General features: G+C 36.4%; 1 protein-coding gene across 2 annotated transcripts in view; it reads right to left on the reverse strand.

Annotated features, from left to right (window-relative positions):
- ACAP2 (ArfGAP with coiled-coil, ankyrin repeat and PH domains 2) overlaps positions 1 to 18,472 on the reverse strand; it is a 146,305-nt gene that overhangs the window by 61,070 nt on the left and 66,763 nt on the right. Inside the window, exons 5-6 of one of the 2 annotated variants that reach the window (XM_059687445.1) lie at positions 6,427 to 6,485; positions 4,362 to 4,545 (exon numbers count right to left, since the gene is read on the reverse strand). In XM_059687445.1, coding sequence (XP_059543428.1) covers positions 4,362 to 4,545; positions 6,427 to 6,485 — 243 coding nt within the window. Of the gene's footprint in view, positions 1 to 4,361; positions 4,546 to 5,632; positions 5,840 to 6,426; positions 6,486 to 18,472 lie in introns of those variants that run through there. The other variant, XM_059687446.1, reaches the window with a different exon arrangement.

The following is an 18,472-nucleotide window of genomic DNA, read 5'->3' on the forward strand; positions in this document are numbered from 1 at the left end:
AAATTTACTAAAAGATCAGTAAATTATGAAATTTGCGTTTTGTGGTATGTCTCCGAACTATAGAAATTCATAAACAAACATTTTATTTTTGTCTGTTATTATATATCAATTTAGTAAAATAAAATCATTGAAAAGAATCATTCACTTTTTACTATTATTGTCAAAAGACTGAAGAATACCTGCCTTTTTAATATGTCCTTCTCACTGATTATTCTGCCTGTTGATTTATAAAATAATTTTAAAGCACTGATCAGAAAACAAAAACAGACCAAGAAATACCCAAATATATTTGCTTAACTAAGCCCTAGTTTCTTCTGCTTATCTCTTTCAAGGCCTATTTAGTTTTGAGAACTAAAATGTTATCTTTCAAATATTCTAAGTAAAATTAGAGGCTACAGATAACCTATTATTCAAACTCTGAAAAATGTTAAAAGTGCCTTTGTTTTTTTGTGGGTTTTTTTGCCCTGTCAATGAAAAACAACATTTACTTGGGGAAATAAAAGTAAATTCAAGCCCTCGCTGGTTTGGCTCAATGGATAGAGTGTTGACCTGCAGAATGAAGGGTCCGGGTTCGATTCTGGTCAAAGGCACGTACCTCGGATGCAGGTTCCTGGTCCTGGTCCCGGTCCCAGTCCCAGGCATGCCAGAGGCAACCAACTGATGTGTCTCTCTCACATCAGTGTTTCTCTCTGTCTCTCCCTCTCCTTTCTACTTTCTATAAAAATCAATGGAACAATATCCTCAGGTGAGGATTAAAAACAAAAAACAAACAAACAAAAACATACAAATAAAAAACAAATGGGAAAAAAAAGTAAATTCAAATATTTAGAGAAGCTAAATCATGAAAACTTTTATAAATCTGGATATTTATTACCTAACATTCTCTAAAACACATTGGCCATATAATGACACAACAGTTCTCATCAGAAAAATCAAACAAACTAATAGTTAAAGGGATGTTGGAACTCTTAACAAAACTATTGGATGGACACCAAAGTAAATGGAAAATTTATATGTGTTTGAAAATAATGAATATTTTAGCTGTATCCCCCTTCCCAAATTAAATTTAAAAGCAAGCTATTTGGCCCTAGCCAATGTTGATCAGTGCTTAGAGCATCCGCCCATACCCCAAAATGTCGTGGGTTCAATTCCCAGTGAAGGGCATGTACCTGTGTTTCAGGTTCAATCCCTGCCCCACTCAGTGTATGTGCAGGAGGCAACCAATTATTGTGTCTCTCTCACATTGCTGTTTCTCTCCCTCCCTCCCTTCCACTTTCTCTAAAAATCAGTGGAAAAAAATATCCTCGGGTAAGGATTAAGAAAAAAAAAATTAAGCCATGCGTTCTCTCACAAAACATGTATTACCTATTTTCCAACCACCACACTAGAGGGAAAGGATACAATCTAGGAGTAGAAAAGACAAATAAATAAATAATTAGAATAAATGGGTTAAGTGCTCCAACAGCAATGTGTATGACAATATTAGTGCAGCACAGAAAAGGCAGAGGAAAAATAATTCACTTTGCATGGAGAAGTTTGAGTAAGTCTGACCACAGAACAGAGAATGAATTAATAATGGGGGTAGTAAAAACAATGCAAGAAAGATCAACTGCATGGGAACATCTTAATACTCTAGATCAGGGGTGGGCAAACTTTTTGACTCGAGGGCCACAATGGGTTCTTAAACTGGACCGGAGGGCCGGAACAAAAGCATGGATGGAGTGTTTGTGTGAACTAATATAAATTCAAAGTAAACATCATTACATAAAAGGGTATTTTTTTTTAGTTTTATTCATTTCAAACAGGCCGGATCCGGCCCGCGGGCCGTAGATTGCCCACGGCTGCTCTAGATTAAAAAAAAACTAGTAAGAACTTGTGTGAGGGCTACAGCAAGAGTGAGAGAACAGATTTAAGAGGTACACAGAACTTTTCAAGGCAGTTTTGGTTGTTAGATATAGTAGCTGAGGATGAGGGGAGTATCTGATATAATTCTCCAAATCTGAACTTCTATGCTATTCAGTTAGGAAAGAACAAAAAGAAGCTGTTTAGGAAGAAGATTTAAGCTTTGGGCACAAAAAGAATGAGGTACTTATGTGGAAAAATAAAAAAAAAAGGATCTGTCATCTCTATATGGTGGTAATTCAAGCAAGGGAGCATGATGAGACTGTCAGAGAAATTATAGTCAGAAAAGAATAGAACCAAAGATAAAACCTGAAAAAGAGAGTGAAAAGGTGGGCAAAGGAGAGAAGCCCATGGTGGAAATGGAAAAGAAACAGAAGATGATGATCTAAAAATGGTTAAAGATAAATCAAGACTAAAGTATATCTCAAGGAGAGTATGGCCTAAATTTTCAGTGAAACATAATGGTCAAGTTGGCTAAAAACTAAAAAGTATCTAATGAATAACACTAGCATGAGCATTTTAGAGTAATGGTGTAGGAAGACTGAGAACTCATACTACCACAGGAAGTGGTATGAATGGGAGGTAGGTAACAGGAGACAGAACATACAGACTACTCTCTTCTAGAAGCCTTTCATTAATAAAGGTAGTTTACTTCACTCCTTTAAAATTTAACTTTCCACTCATTAAGCGGGAACTTAAGAGAAAAAAATCTTAGTCACCTTCTACTATTCTGCAAAGTTATCTGATTAGTTTTTAATCACTAGCTTATATACTGTTATTTATGTATTGCTTTAAGAAATAGTCTGTGATCATCATTAAGTCAACAATTTCTGGGGACTCACTGCTGTTTTACAACACTCCATGATCTATAGGGACACATAATGTACGTGTGAAATAATGTATAATGTGTGCCTTCAATTTATATTTCTCTCAAATTTCTTTAGAGACCTTTACCTTCAAGTTGGTTTCAATTATACTTTGGATCAAAAGACCACCAGGCAACTTACCAGACACTGATCTCTAGTTTTAAAAAGTAGCACCTAGTCCTAACACAAAACATGAGAATACTACTTCTAGAAATATTTTTCATTTGGCAGTACAGTGAGCCTTAGTACCTCTAGAACAGTCGTGGGCAAACTATGGCCCACGGGCCAGATTCAGCCCGTTTGAAATGAATAAAACTAAAAAAAAAAAAAAGACCGTACCCTTTTATGTAATGATGTTTACTTTGAATTTATATTAGTTCACACAAACACTCCATCCATGCTTTTGTTCCGGCCCTCCGGTCCAGTTTAAGAACCCATTGTGGCCCTCGAGTCAAAAAGTTTGCCCACCCCTGCTCTAGAATCTACCCTAAAGAAATAATCAGAAATGTGGCAAGGAAGATCTGTATGCAAAGATGTTATCACCACTTAAAATTATTGAAAACTATATTTTCACTACTGCCAGTAAAAATGGCAACACTAAAAATGTCTCAATCAAATATTAATTAAATTAACACAGCAACTCCACAAAATAAAATATAGCAATTAAAAATGCTTTTACAGCCGAAGCCGGTTTGGCTCAGTGGATAGAGCGTCGGCTTGCAGACTGAAAGGTCCCAGGTTCGATTCCGGTCAAGGGCATGTACCTGGGTTGCGGGCACATCCCCAGTGGGAGATGTGCAGGAGGCAGCTGATCGGTGTTTCTCTCTCATCGATGTTTCTAACTCTCTATCTCTCTCCCTTCCTCTCTGTAAAAAATCAATAAAATATATTTTAAAAATAAATAAATAAATAAATAAAAATGCTTTTACAAGGCCATGAGGGAGCTTTCTGGGGTATTGGGAATATTTGTCAGTCTGAGTGTATATGTGAAAATGTTCATAAAGGTATATACTTAAGATGTGTGCAGTGTCCTGTATAAGGTTATACCTCAATTTAAAAAGAAACACTTGGAGCCCGGCTGGCGTGGTTTAGTGGTTGAGGGTCGACCTATGAACCAGGAAGTCACGGTTCAATTCCTGGTCAGGGCACATGCCCAGGTTGCGGGCTCGATCCCCAGTGTGGGGCGTGGAGGAGACAGCCAATCAGTGATTCTTTCATCATTGATGTTTCTATCTCTCTCCCTCTCCCTTCCTCTCTGAGATCAATAAAAACATATTTTAAAAAAGAAAAAAAAATGCTTTTACAACATTTTAAATGGAGGAAAGTATAAAGTTAACTTAAAGGGGAAGAAATCACAAGCAGAGTTATACATATCCACACAGAGACAGATATACAAACAAGTGAATTTTTTTCACAAAATTTTGATTTAATTTTAAATTAAAAAAATACATTATTTTCAGTGCAACCACTCAAAAGTAAGACATGCTCATTAAGCATTTTTCTTAATCTTTACAGTTGAAAGTATTACAGATGTCCCCTTTTTATCCCCAGTTGACCCCCCTCCACCTAGTAAGCATTTTTTAATAAATATACCTGAAGAACGTAGTCAAGGGCTATGTGTCGAAAACATTTTCTTGTTGCTGTCAGAATGTTTGTGGCTTCTTCAACTTCGTGCTGTTTGTTTCTCTGTACTTGAGCATTTTTTACTAGTGCATTTTCTTTCTCTTCACTGACTTTTTCAAATTGCTTCTTGGCATCTTTGAATTTTCTAAGATCTCTAAAAAATAAAAAGTTAAACTTTATAAAATTTTCTTGATCAAAAATTTTAGCAAAAGCACTTAGAATTTAATTTTTATGTTCCTCTACTTATTTGATTCACTGTGGAATAACACTCAATAGTTATTCTGACTACAATATCTATTGTTTTCAATTACAGTGGGGCCTTGACTTACGAGTGTTCCGACTAACGAGTTTTTCGAGATACGAGCCGTCTCTCGGCCAATTTTTTGCTTTGAGTTGCGAGCTAAAATTCGGGTTACGAGCCAGCTTCAGTTACCCCACCACTAGTTGGCACAGTGAATGTCACAGTGAACGCCACAACATCAGCCCAGCATCACATGTCTCACTCGTTTACAATTGATTTGACATATGAGTAATTTGAGTTACAAGCTCTGTCACGGAATGAATTAAACTCGTAAGTCAAGGCCCCACTGTATATATAATTCCCAAGATAGTCACCTGACATTTCCTTACTTAGATCTATGAATTTGAGGTGAAAATAAATTATCAAATTAACAATACAGAAACATAAAAGGCAAAGTTAATTTTTCCCCTTAAAAACAAATTCAGGGGCCTGTATCATTATTTAAACAAATGATTTTTAAGTAGTAGTATACATAAAAATCATCACAGAGAGCTTGTTAAAAATGCAAATTTAACATGCAAATGTCATCTCCTCTTCCAGAGATTACAATTCATTAGTCTTTGTGATGAATCATAGAAATCTGTGTTTGTGGGGAGGAGGGAGTGGGTGTTAAGACACACCCTTGGTTTTACTGCTATGGGTGGTCTCAGACCACACTTTAAGAAACAACATTCATTTCTTGTTTAAGGGAACCATTGCCCCAAAGGACATGAATGTATTCTTAAAACACAAATTTATAATGCTTTCTAAAAGAATTCTTGTACCCATAAAGGATAACAGTATCCATTTCAATAGTCTGAAAATCTGAAATCCTTGATTTCATTAATAATCTTAGTTTAGGTAAGTATATAATAACACTTTGCTTTTACTTTTTCTATCCAGGAATTCGGCAAAATAACTTGAAGACAAACAATTTTAAAAAAATAATAATAAAGTTTACCTAAGAAAGAACTCTTGTAAGAAGCCATCAACTGCCATGTATACATTCTATTAGGACATTCTGAATATTAGCCTATTATGAAGTAATTTATAAAGAATCTGCAAGACATCACCTCCACTATAACAATTCTAACCTACTAAAATGGCAATGCTTACATTTCTGTGATCTGCCACTATTTACAGCTCACAACATCTATAATTTATCCTGAATACTGTATTATCATCAACTTTTATCTGTAATTGAATATAATTTTCAGTCAGGAATTAAAAGAGAATCTGAATTATTAGTGTGAAAAAAGAAAACCAGAAGAGTTGGATATTTTTTAGAAATGTAATGAATGTGACACAAAAGGCTCATATGTAGCAAAAAGCATGCACTTTCATTACTCATTCCCATATATTAACTTCTCTTCAAAGAAAATACCATATTGAGAGAATGCAAAATTTAATATCAACTACGATAACTGATAATATTTCAACTACTCTTGTGGTTTGCTTTGATTTTGAAAGGTCATTGGATTATTTACATGTATTTATTTAATTAATAACAATTCTTGCTATGTATCTTGAACACATCTTTCACAGCATAAATGATTCACTATAAGGCATTAAGTCTGATTCTATATAAAATACTTCTGGAAAAAGTGCAATATACATTTCACAAAGCAAAACAAAAAAAAGCTCTAATATTTTTGTAATTCATTATTTCTTCCATATTTCTCTCCAAAGATACCAACTTCTATATGTAATAATTAACTAAATGCTTTACTTTCTCCTTAACTGCAATTGACTTACTCTTTAACAAAGTTCTGAAGCTGTGCCTTAATCGATCTCTGAGTTTGGTCAAATAGGATCTAAAAGATAAAATGTAACATTAAACAATTAGAAAAGTAAATAAAGAAAATAATTTTAATGTAGTACTGTAATTATCACATCCCTCTAGCAATACACCAATTTCTAATAACACCTATATTTCTAATTCAAGAATATATAAAAAGATAAGCATTTAGAAAGAAAAACTGATTTTCAAGCAAATTTCATTTCTAAAAACTAGAATCATTATTATATACAATGGAAATCAAATCTGCTTTACTATTTAAGTAAAATGCTCAAACAGTAGAGCAATTTATTTCCTTATTTTAATTCAGCTTTGGAAGGTAATCTAAAAGAGTAATACAAATTTCACTCCATCCACAACAGAAATTTCTTAATCTTGTATATCAAAACACACCACATAAAAACAAATCCACAACTACCTTGCATCTCAATTAATGGTTACTCATTTGGGAGGAACTCAGGATTTAAATGTTTTATATTCTGAGTTCAAGTAAACACTGTATAGTCCTTAAGTTAAATAATTGCTAAGGTTAGAGACAGGAACAGAATTTTATTTCTCACAATATTTTGCCTCATTTAAAAGGACATCACATATTTAACTCTGATAGCTCTATGTGTGGTAAATTTCCCAGGGCTAGTCATGGGAATTTGAAGTACTTTCATAATTTATAGATATACTTCATTTATAATTAGAAACAGATGTCAAATGAACAGGCATAAAAATCAATATTCAAAACAGAAAAAAAATCTTGTGTCCTTCTAATGAAAAACAGTCACATTCTCTGAAATCTTATTAGCAAAGTCCTATCTTCTCACCTAAAAACCAAACACACACACATACACACACACACACACACAATGTAGATTGAGTCCAGAGTTCCAAAATCTGTCAATTTACTTCCAGAGAGAGAGAAATAAAAAATTTCTATATTATGTTAAACCTAAAGCAAAAAAAAAAAAAAGGAAATAAAAATCAGAATAGAAGTCAATAAAACAGAAAACAAAATCAATAGCCAAAAATCAATGAAACCAAAGCGTAGTTCTTTGAGAAGATCTGTAAAACTGATTAACCTCCAGCCAAAGTGAACAGCAAAAAGAAGTGACAAATTTCAAATATTAACTTTACCACGGATTCTACAGATTATTACAAACGGAAACCAGGGACCCTGCTGGTATGACTCAGAGTTAGGAGCACTGGCCCACCCACCAAACGTCAGGGGTTTGATTCCCAGTCAATGACACTCACCTGGATTGCTGGTTTGCTTCTCCTCCCCACCCCTTTCGAGGCACATGCGGAGGCAACCAGTTCTCTCTAACATTGATCTCTCTCTCTCTCTCCCTCAACCCCTCCCTCCTCCCATCCCTCCCTCCCTTCTACTCTCTCTGAAAAGCAATGGAAAACTACCCTCAAGTGAGGATTAACAACAACAAAGAGATGAAAACAAGGGGATTTGGGGAATTTCATGCCTGTAAATTCAACAGATGAGATGACTAAATTCTTTGAAAGACAAAAATTATCAAAGCTCACTCACGAAGAAAATTAGTAACCTAAACAGAATTAAAGAAGTAGAATCTATAGTTTAAAACCTATCCTATATAATAAAGAGCTCATATGCTAATTAGATCGGATGGTGAAACAATCTTCCAGAAAAACCTTCCGGAATGACCAGTGGGCAGGTGGCGGGGCAGCCAGGTCCCGAGGGCCTATGCTTGCACAAATTTCATGCATGAGGCCTCTAGTATCTTATAAAGTTAAAACTAAATTTACATAAAACCTAGCAATTCCACTCCTATGTATTGCCCAAGAGAAATAAAAGCTTAGGAATACCAATGGTTATTGCAGTTTCATTCCCGATTGCCAAAAACTGGAAACAACCCAAATGTCTTTGTAAAACAAGCCATGGTACATTCATACAATGAAATACTACTCAGCAACAAAAAGGCACAACTATTAATACATGCACAAATATGGATGAATCTCAATGCATTTTTCTAAGTAAAATAAATCACTCTAAAGGCTACAAACTGTATTACATTTACATTACATTTAGAAAAAGGCAAAACTATAGGAATTGAAAACAAATCAGCAATTTCCAGTGGTAAGGCGTGGGAGGAAGGGCTGACAAACAATAGGGTATTTAAGGGTACTAGAGGCCCGGTGCACAAAATTCGTGCACAGGGGAGAGGAAAGTCCCTCAGCCCAGCCTGAGCCCTTTCGCAGTCTGGGACCCCTCGCTCCTTACTACCTGCCTGCTCACTGTTCCTTACTGCTCGGCTCACTGCTCCTTAGTGCTGTCACAGAGGCAGGAGAGGCTCCCGCCACTGCTGCTAGGCTCGCCAGTCGTGAGCCTGGTTTCTGGTTGAGCGGTGCTCTCCCTGTGGGAGTGCAGTGACCACTGGGGGCAGCTTCTGCATTGAGTGTCTGCCCCCAGGTGGTCAGTGCACATCATAGAGACTGTTCGTTCTGATCATTTTGCCAACGGTCACTTAGGCTTTTATTATATAGATTTTAAGTATCTGCATCTTCATTGTGAATACAGACTCAACCATATGCTTGTGTCAAAACTCATAAACCTGTATACCACAAAGAATTAATTTTGTTATATAAAAATTTTAAGATAACATTAAAATATGAAGAACAGGATACATATGAACCAACTGGTTTTTAAAAGAATTAAAAACAAACAACATGACTTTGTAGGGAGTGGCTATAGGGTTAAGCCTCGGACTCACCTGTTGGCAAAGTCACAAACAAGTCCCAGCTTAGAGGGCACAGCCCTCTTAGCATAATTAGGCTTGACCTTATGAAGCTCTCTAGATCTGTCTGGATAGCTAATGGGCTGAAGGAGATGCAGCAAGTGCTGCCAAAAGAAGTAAAATTCACAAGAACATTATAACTATGGTGACCACTACCTTGCTTACCTCTGGCTATAAAATAAAGGCTCAGCTTGCTGTCTGGATCTCTCTCTGTGGCCTCAGCCAGGCACAGGAAGATCCACCTAGACCAGCCGTGGGCAAACTACGGCCCACGGGCCGGATCCGGCCCGTTGGAAATGAATAAAACTAAATAAAAAAAGACCGTACCCTTTTATGTAATGATGTTTACTTTGAATTTATATTAGTTCATACAAACACTCCATCCATGCTTTTGTTCCGGCCCTCCGGTCCAGTTTAAGAACCCATTGTGGCCCTCGAGTCAAAGTTTGCCCACCCCTGACCTAGACCCAGCTTATTCTCGTTGTCTGTCTTTTCTACATCCTTCGCAGTCCCCCCTAAGGCTCAACCAAACCCTTGGCTGTGCTGGCACGGCACAATGACCAATAACGTTAACTGAAAGGACAGATGCAGAAACAGAAAACCAACAAGAAGAAACTAACCATTAACAATATTTATGAAAACTGCCATATAATAGGGGACAAAGCAAGAGTATGGCATCATATAGATCATGTTCTCTGAACTCAATGAAATTATGCTGATAGATCTAAAAATATCCTCTTTCTCTCTCTCTCTCTCCTCTCTCTCTCTCTCTCTCTCACACACACACACATACACACACACACACACACTCACACTATATTATTCCATTTATATGAAGTAATAAAACAAGAAAAACTAGTTATAAAAAACACAGAACAGTACTTGCCTCAGGAGTGCGGGTTGGAATTGTCTGAGAAGAGGTATGAGAAAACTTTCTGGGTAACGGTAATGATCTTTATCTTTTAAAAAATTTGGGTTACATTAATGCATTTATCAAAATTTGTTGGTTGGTACCCATAAGACATGAATTTAGCTATATTTAAATTTTACCTCAAAATTTAAAAAACTGTAAAAAATATTAAACTCACAAATTATGCATGGGAATGTAAGGGTTAGATATATTGTTGTCTCTAAATTATTTTGAGCTACACATCAATAACAGATCTATAATAGGTAGATTGTTGCATGGATAGAAGGGAGGATAAATAGATAAATATGTAATAAAGCAAAACTAGGGTGTCTCAAAAAATGTATACACACACTTTGAATAATTATAAAGGCAGTGTTCATTAAAATACATTTCATTAACAAAATTGAGCCATCAGCTATTAAAGTGTATATACATTGTTTGGGGACACCCTGTATATCTAGCAGGCGAATATATGAATGTTTATTATAAAATTATTTCAACTTCCTATATAATAAAAGAAAAACATGTAAATTAACCATCCCTCCACTACACTCACCAACCAATCAGGAGTGAGTATGCAAATTAACCTGCCAAAGATGATGGGTTAATTTGCATATGCAGGTGTCAAGCGCCCCGGGAGGTGACGGCAGCCGCAGGCTCCCAGGACCATTGCCGGCCCGTAGAGGTGAGGCTGGCCGCGCCTAGCCACGCCCATGGGCTCCCAGGACCTTCGCCGGCAGAGAGCAGAGCAGGAGAGTGGGCGGAGAACGGGGGGGTTTGGAGGACTTGGCAGAGCAGGAGGCCACTGGACATAGAGCAGAGCGAGAGAGAGGGCGGCTTGGAGGGCGTGGCTCCGTCTGTCACCCCAGCTTCCTCATCACAGCTGTGGAAACTGACAGCAGGGAGGAGGAAGTCCCACCCCCACAGAATCAGACAGAAATAGCCGTTAGTCAGACAGCTCTCAGTGGCCTGACAGCATGGACTCTCACTCACCTCCATCTCAGACCGTGACAATAGAGAGGTGGGACTATGTCTAAAGAACAACTGTTGATACAACGTAGCTCTGCAGTTGCTGAAAGATGCCGGCATTATCGACAGAAAATATCTGAAGAGCAACGTGCGTCTGATCTTGAAAGAAGGCGGCGCCTGCGACAGAATGCGGCGCCTTCTCAATAAAAATGGAGTACATGAGAATGCAATTCTCGACCATAGTTGCGGTGGAATGATTGTTAGATGTGAATTTTGCCTATCACTAAATTTCTCTGATGAAAAACCATCTGATGGGAAATTTACTCAGTGTTGTAGCAAAGGGAAAGTCTGTCCAAATGATATACATTTTCCAGATTACCCAGCATATTTAAAAAGATTAACGACAAACGAAGATTCTGACGGTAAAAATCTCATGGAAAATATTCATTCCATAAATAGTTCTTTTGCGTTTGCTTCCATGGGCGCAAATATTGCATCACCACCAGGATAGCCATAGTGTTTTAGAATACACGGACAAGTTTATCACCATACTGGAACTTTACATCCTTCAGATGGTCTTTCTCGGAAGTTTGCTCAACTCTATATTTTGGATACAGCTGAAGCTACAAGTAAAAGATTAGCAATGCCAGAAAACCAGGGCTGCTCAGAAAGACTCATGATCAACATTAACGACCTCATGCATGAAATAAATGAATTAACAAAATCATACAAGATGCTACATGAGGTAGAAAAGGAAGCCTAATCTGAAGCAGCAGCAAAAGGTATTGCTCCCACGGAAGTAACAATGGCAATTAAATACGATTGTAACAGTGATCCGGGTAGATATAATTCTCCCCGTGTAACTGAGGTTGCTGTCATATTCAGAAACGATGATGGAGAACCTCCTTTTGAAAGGGACTTGCTCATTCATTATAAACCAGATCCCAATAATCCAAATGCCACTAAAATGAAACAAATCAATATCCTGTTTCCTATATTATATGCAATGACATATCCTATTCTTTTTCTACATGGTGAAAAAGGCTGGGGAACAGATATTGCATTAAGACTCAGAGACAACAGTGTAATTGACAATAATACCAGACAAAATGTAAGGACACGAGTCACACAAATGCAGTATTATAGATTTCATCTCTTTGTGCAGGACACGTTCAATCCTATTTTAAATGCAGGAAAATTAACTCAACAGTTTATCGTGGATTCATATTAAAAATGGAGGCCAATCGGATAAACTTCATCAAAGCAAGCTAATCTAAGCTGAGAGTTGAAAAATACAGTGGCTTGATGGATTATCTCAAATCTAGATCTGAAAATAACAATGTGCCAATTGGTAAAATTATAATACTTCCATCATCTTTTGAGGGTAGTCCCAGAAATATGCAGCAGCGATATCAGGATGTTATGGCAATTGTAACGAAGTATGGCGAGCCCGATTTATTCATAACCATGATATATAGGCAGATATTGCAAACAATTTACATCGCTGGCAAAAAGTTGAAAACAGACCTGACTTGGTAGCCAGAGTTTTTAATACTAAGTTGAATGCTCTTTTAAATGATATCTGTAAATTCCATTTATTTGGCAAAGTAATAGCTAAAATTCATGTCACTGAATTTCAGAAATGCTCACATATTATTGATATTAGATAGTGAGTCCAAATTACATTCTTCTAATTAATTCCCTTTCAATGTGCACGAATTTCGTGCACTGGGCCACTAGTCTAATAATAATCAGAAAAAGTCACTTCCCATCAAAAGAATTTGAAAACCCTTCTAAAAGAAAATGTCCTCACTGGTGAATTCTACCAAACATAATTCTACTCAAACTCTTCCCCAAAACATGGATTCTACCAGAAAACCTATTCATCAGAAAATTCTTATGAGGGACAAAACCAGACAAAGACATTCTAATAATAAAAAAGCTACAAAAAATTATTAACAATACATAACAATGTATAATAAGAATATGCATAAAGGAAAATACATCATGACCAACTGGGATTTATCCCAGAGAAGCAAGACTGATTTATCGTTAAAAATCAATCAATATAATTCGCCATGTTAACAGAAAAACTAAATAATCATATCAATGTATGCAAAAAAACATTAGACAAAATCCAACATCCATTCCTAATAAAATTCCTCAGGAATTTGGGAATGGAAAGGTACTTCCTCACCCAATGAAGGGCACAGATGAAAAACCTACAGCTGACATCATATTTAGTGGTGAAAGGGTACTTTCACGCTACAATTAGGAACAAGGAAAGAATGTATGCTCTCAGCACTTCTACAGAATACTCTACCAGACATAATAGCAATACCATCAAGCAGGAAAATTAAATAAAAAGTGGACATATTAGAAAGGAAGAATATAAAACTGCTTTTAATCCACAGGCTATATGGTTGACTATGCAGAAAATACTATGGAATATACAGAAAAATCTACTAGAAAGGTTTCAGAAACAAAGTCATATAAAAAAACTATGGTATTTCTGTATACCAGCAATGACCAATTAGAAATTGTGAGCTTTTAAAAAAATGCAATTTATAATAGCATCCAAAATTAGGAAATGCTTAGGAATAAATTTGACAAAAGAGATGCAAGACTTGTAGAGTGAAAAATTAAATAAATGTAGACATATTGAGTTTATGAATTAAAAACAATATTAATGTCAATTCTCATCAAATTCATCTATAGATTTGATGAAATCCTACTCTAAATTCCAGTAAGGCTTTATGTAGAAGTGAAATTTATATGAAAATGTGAAGAATCTAGAATAACCAAACCAAAAAAAATGGGCAAAGTTGGAATAAGTATACCTGATTTCAAAATATATTATGAAAGCTACTGTAATCGAGATACTTGTGGTATTAAAATAAAGATGGGAAAAAATATCAGTGAAACAGAAAAATTCAGAAATGACTTTTTTTTAAAGTCAGTTTTTTAAACAAAAGATGTCAATAGGGAAAAGATCATTTTTTTAAACAATGGTACTGAAACAAACAAGTGAAGAGTTATATGCCAAATAAGTGAACCTTGACATTTACCATGCAACACACACAAATATTAACTTAGAATGGATCACAAATCTAAACTAGACACAGAATAAAATTTTAGTGAACTTGGGTTTGGCAAATATTTCTTAATAGAACACAAAAAGAAAACTATTTTTAAAAATCAATAAATTTACTTCATCAATATTTAAAACTTGCTTTTCAAAAGAAGTGCTACAAAAATGAAAAGGACAAGCCAAAGCCTGAGAGAAAATATATGCAAAACATTTATCTGACAAAAGATATACATGGAGCATAGGAAGGACTCTTACAACTAAATAAGACAACACAGTATTTTAAATGGGTAAAAGATCTGACATTTCACTGAAGAAGATACATAGATGGCAAATAAACACATGAAAAGATGCTCAGCATCATTAGTTAAGAAAATGCAAATTTAGACCATAATAAATTTAAGAGTGACCATAATAAGTGTTGACAATCATGTGAAGCAATTAGAACACTCATATTTTGCTAGTATAAAATGATGCAATTGACTTTCAAAAACAATTTCCAAATTTTTGAAGGTTCTCTTTAATGAAATTAATTTTTTTGGAATTTAATATATAAAATAATATTAACATTATTATATACATTGATAAGTAAAGCAAAATAAAAAAATTATGTTTCCTTAATTTCTCTTAGCTGTGTACTTTTGTAGTCTTTGCTATATAAGTAATTTTGTAAAGAGTTACACGTAATCCTACCTTACAAACTAGCCATTCTACTCCTAGCTATTTACACAAAAGAAATAAAAGTATGTCTGTACAGATGTTTACATATATATTTTACAAGCAGTTTTATTTATAATAGCCAAAACTTGGGAACTACTCAAACATCCATTATGATTGCTTTAAAATATGTCCACAAATTCTTTGACACTTCTCTTCTCAAAAGTGGAACCTTATTCTTCACCCCTTGAGAGTGGGCTGGTCTTATTGACTTACTTTTAACATACCAGTATATTAACTAGAGCCCCAGTGCACGAATTCGTGGATGGGTGGGGTCCCTCGGCCTGGCTGGCAATCAAGGCCTATTGGGGGCCAGCCGGCTAGGGAGGAGGGACCACAGGAGGTTGGCCTGCCGGCCCCCCCAATCGGAGCCCAGAGGGAGGGACCTCAGGAGTTTGGCAGGCCGGCCCCCTGATAAGGGCTGATGGGGCTGGCCAGCCCAGTGGAGGGGCTGGCAGAGGTTGGCCGACTGGGAGGAGGGGCCATGGGAAGTTGGCTGGGGGGGGGGGGGGGGGGCGGAGGCGCCATGGGAGCACACTGACCAAAAGGGGGCAGCTCCTGTGTTGAGCCTCTGCCTCCTGGTGGTCAGTGCGCGTCACAGCAACTGGTCGACCGGTTGTTCTGGTCATTCGGTCGTTAATGGTTGTTTAGGCTTTTATATATATAGATGTGGAGGAAGTGACAATGAGTGACTTCTGATATGATGTCATAAAAAGTATTGCAGCTTTCTCCATACCATTGCTCTTGGATCATTTATTTTGGGAATAACCAGATTCCATGAAGGACACTTAAGTGGCCCTGTGAAGAGGCTCCTTGGTGAAAAACTAAGACCTAGAGCCAACTGCCACATACATGAGATCTATCTTGGAATTGGATCCTCCAATCCCAGTGAAGCTTTCAAATGGCTAGCCCCAGCCAACATCTTAATAGCAATTTCATAAAAGACTCAGCCGCTCTAAAAATTCCTGTCCCAGAAACTGTGAACTAATAAATACTTTTTGTTCCAAGCCACTATGTTTTGGGGTAATCTGTTAATAACAACAGGTAACTAATATATCCATCAGGTGAGTGGATAAACAAATTATAATATATCCATAAATACAGTACTACCAAGCAATAAAAAAATGAACTATTAATAAATACAATCACATAATTGAGTCTCAAAATAATTACGCTGAAAGAAATTAGACAAAGATTCCATTTACATATTAATCTTAAAAATGCAAAGTAATCAATAATGATAAAAAACAGTAACAAAACAATACAACTTTTCCCCTGGCATTACCATGTCATCACTTCTTTTGACTTTTGTCCAATATTTCATCTCTCCTTTGCTCTTATTTTTCACAATTCACACCTATTAATTTGTTTTATTTTTCATTTTTTCCCTACTTAGCTAAGTATGTATGGTTGTTTCCTTAATATTATGGTCATTTGCTATGAAGTATTCCTACTAGAATGTAATGGATTTTGCTATATTTTTGGTTGTTACTTCTTGGTACTTAACTATTTATTTAAAATATATTTTTATTGAATTCAGAGAGGAAAAAAGAGAAAGAGAGAGAGAGAGAGAGAGAGAGAGAGAGAGAAAGAGAGAGAGAGAGAGAGATCAATGATGACAGAGAATCATTGATCAGCTGCCTCCTGTATGCCCCACAATAAGGATTGAGCCTGCAATCTGGGTATGTGCCCTGACTGGAAATTGAACTCTGCCCTCCTGGTTCATAGGCCAATGCTCAACCACTGAGCCACACCAGCCAGGCAGTACTAATTTTTACTAGAGACCCAGTGCATAACATTTGTGTACTGGAGGGTAGAGGTCCCTCAGCCCGGTCTGCACCCTCTAGCAGTCCAGGACTCCTCGGCTTAGGGCCTAAGCTGGCAGTCGGACATCCCCTGAGGGGTCCTTAGCACTGCCGCGGAGGCAGAAGAGGCTCCCATTACTGCTGCTGCACTTGCCAGTTGTGAGCCTGGCTTCTGGCTTAGCGGTGCTCCTCTTGTACATGATAGGTTTCATGTACGTGGCAGTTGGCTCCAGGTCTCAATTTTTCACCAAGGAGCCTCTTCACAGGATCTGCCTCCTGCATGCCCCACACTGGGGATTGAGCCCACAACCTACGCATGTACCCTTGACCAGAATCGAACCCGGGACTCTTCAGTCCACAGGCCGATGCTCTATCCACTGATCCAAACTGGCTAGGGCTAAATCCTATGTTCTTTTAAAAACAATGTTCAAAAATACTGATTGCTTTCAATTTTAGAAAAGAAAAACACACAAACATTATTGTAATCAGTTCAGAAATCTAGGTGTACATTAACATGACTAGCACTAAAAAGACCAATCTCAATTCTCTTAAAGCAAACTTTACTTATGTACCTTGCTTCAAACAAACATGATTTTTGAAGATTTAATTTACTCTAAGAAAGTGACTTATAAAATATTTTCAAGTAAAATTTCTTGACAACAAAGTTTCCAACATACATTTAAACAATTTATTTACCAAAAGTTTGTCATAACCATAACTTTGTACATAGAAAACTATAAAAAAGAGCATGGTATTCTTATATAAAACACAAATACAAGAATGACTGATTTAAAGAAAATAACAGAAACAGAACTATTACAAAAGATAAATTATGGAGAAAACATTTAACATATTATGCTAATATAAATCAATAACTTTAAACAAAAAAAATAATGCTCACTACTGGTATATTTTTTAAGAAGTTGGAATCCAAAAGACCACTTGATTTCAAGAGAAATCAAATATACCATGCACTGGCATCCAAGCTCACTGGAAAGCAAAAAGAGAACTAGTAAGAAATCATTAAAAATAAATTGGTGCAAAATATTAGAGCTAAAACTGTTAGAAGAAAACAAAGGAATAAATCATGATCTCGGATTTAGCAATGGATTCTTGGATATGACCCCAAAAGCAGGAGCAACAGTAAAAAAAGTTAACTGAACATCATTAAAATTAAAACTTTTTTGCATCAAAGGGCATTATCAAGAGAGTAAAATGACAACCTGCAGATGGGAGAAAAATTTTACATGTCATAATACATAAATTTTACATATCTGACTAAGGGTTAACATCCAGAATATATAAAGAACTCAGTTTTTCAAAAATTTTGATGGGCAAAGGACATCAATGGGCAACAGTGATGGAAGAACATATACAAACTAGAGGCCCAATGCATGAAATTCGTGCAAGGGGCGTGGCCCTCGCAGCCCCAGCTTCGTCCGGAATGTCTCCCGGAAGGTTGTCTGGATGGTCGTTCCGCTGTTCAGCCATCCGGTCTAATTAGCATGTTATACTTTTATTATTACAGATGGCTAATAAGCACATGAAAAGTTGCTCAACTGCAATAGTCTTTAGGGAAATGAAAATTAAAACCACGAAGAGATACCACTTCACATCTACTAGAATGGCTATAATCAAAAAAAATAGAAAATAGCAAGTGTTGACAAGAATGTAGAAAATTGAAACACGAATACATTGCTGGTGGGAATGTAAAATGGTACAACCTCTGTGGAAAACAGTTTGATAGCTCAAAAAGAT

Source organism: Myotis daubentonii, chromosome 3, assembly GCF_963259705.1.
Source record: "Myotis daubentonii chromosome 3, mMyoDau2.1, whole genome shotgun sequence".
NCBI lineage: Eukaryota > Metazoa > Chordata > Mammalia > Chiroptera > Vespertilionidae > Myotis > Myotis daubentonii.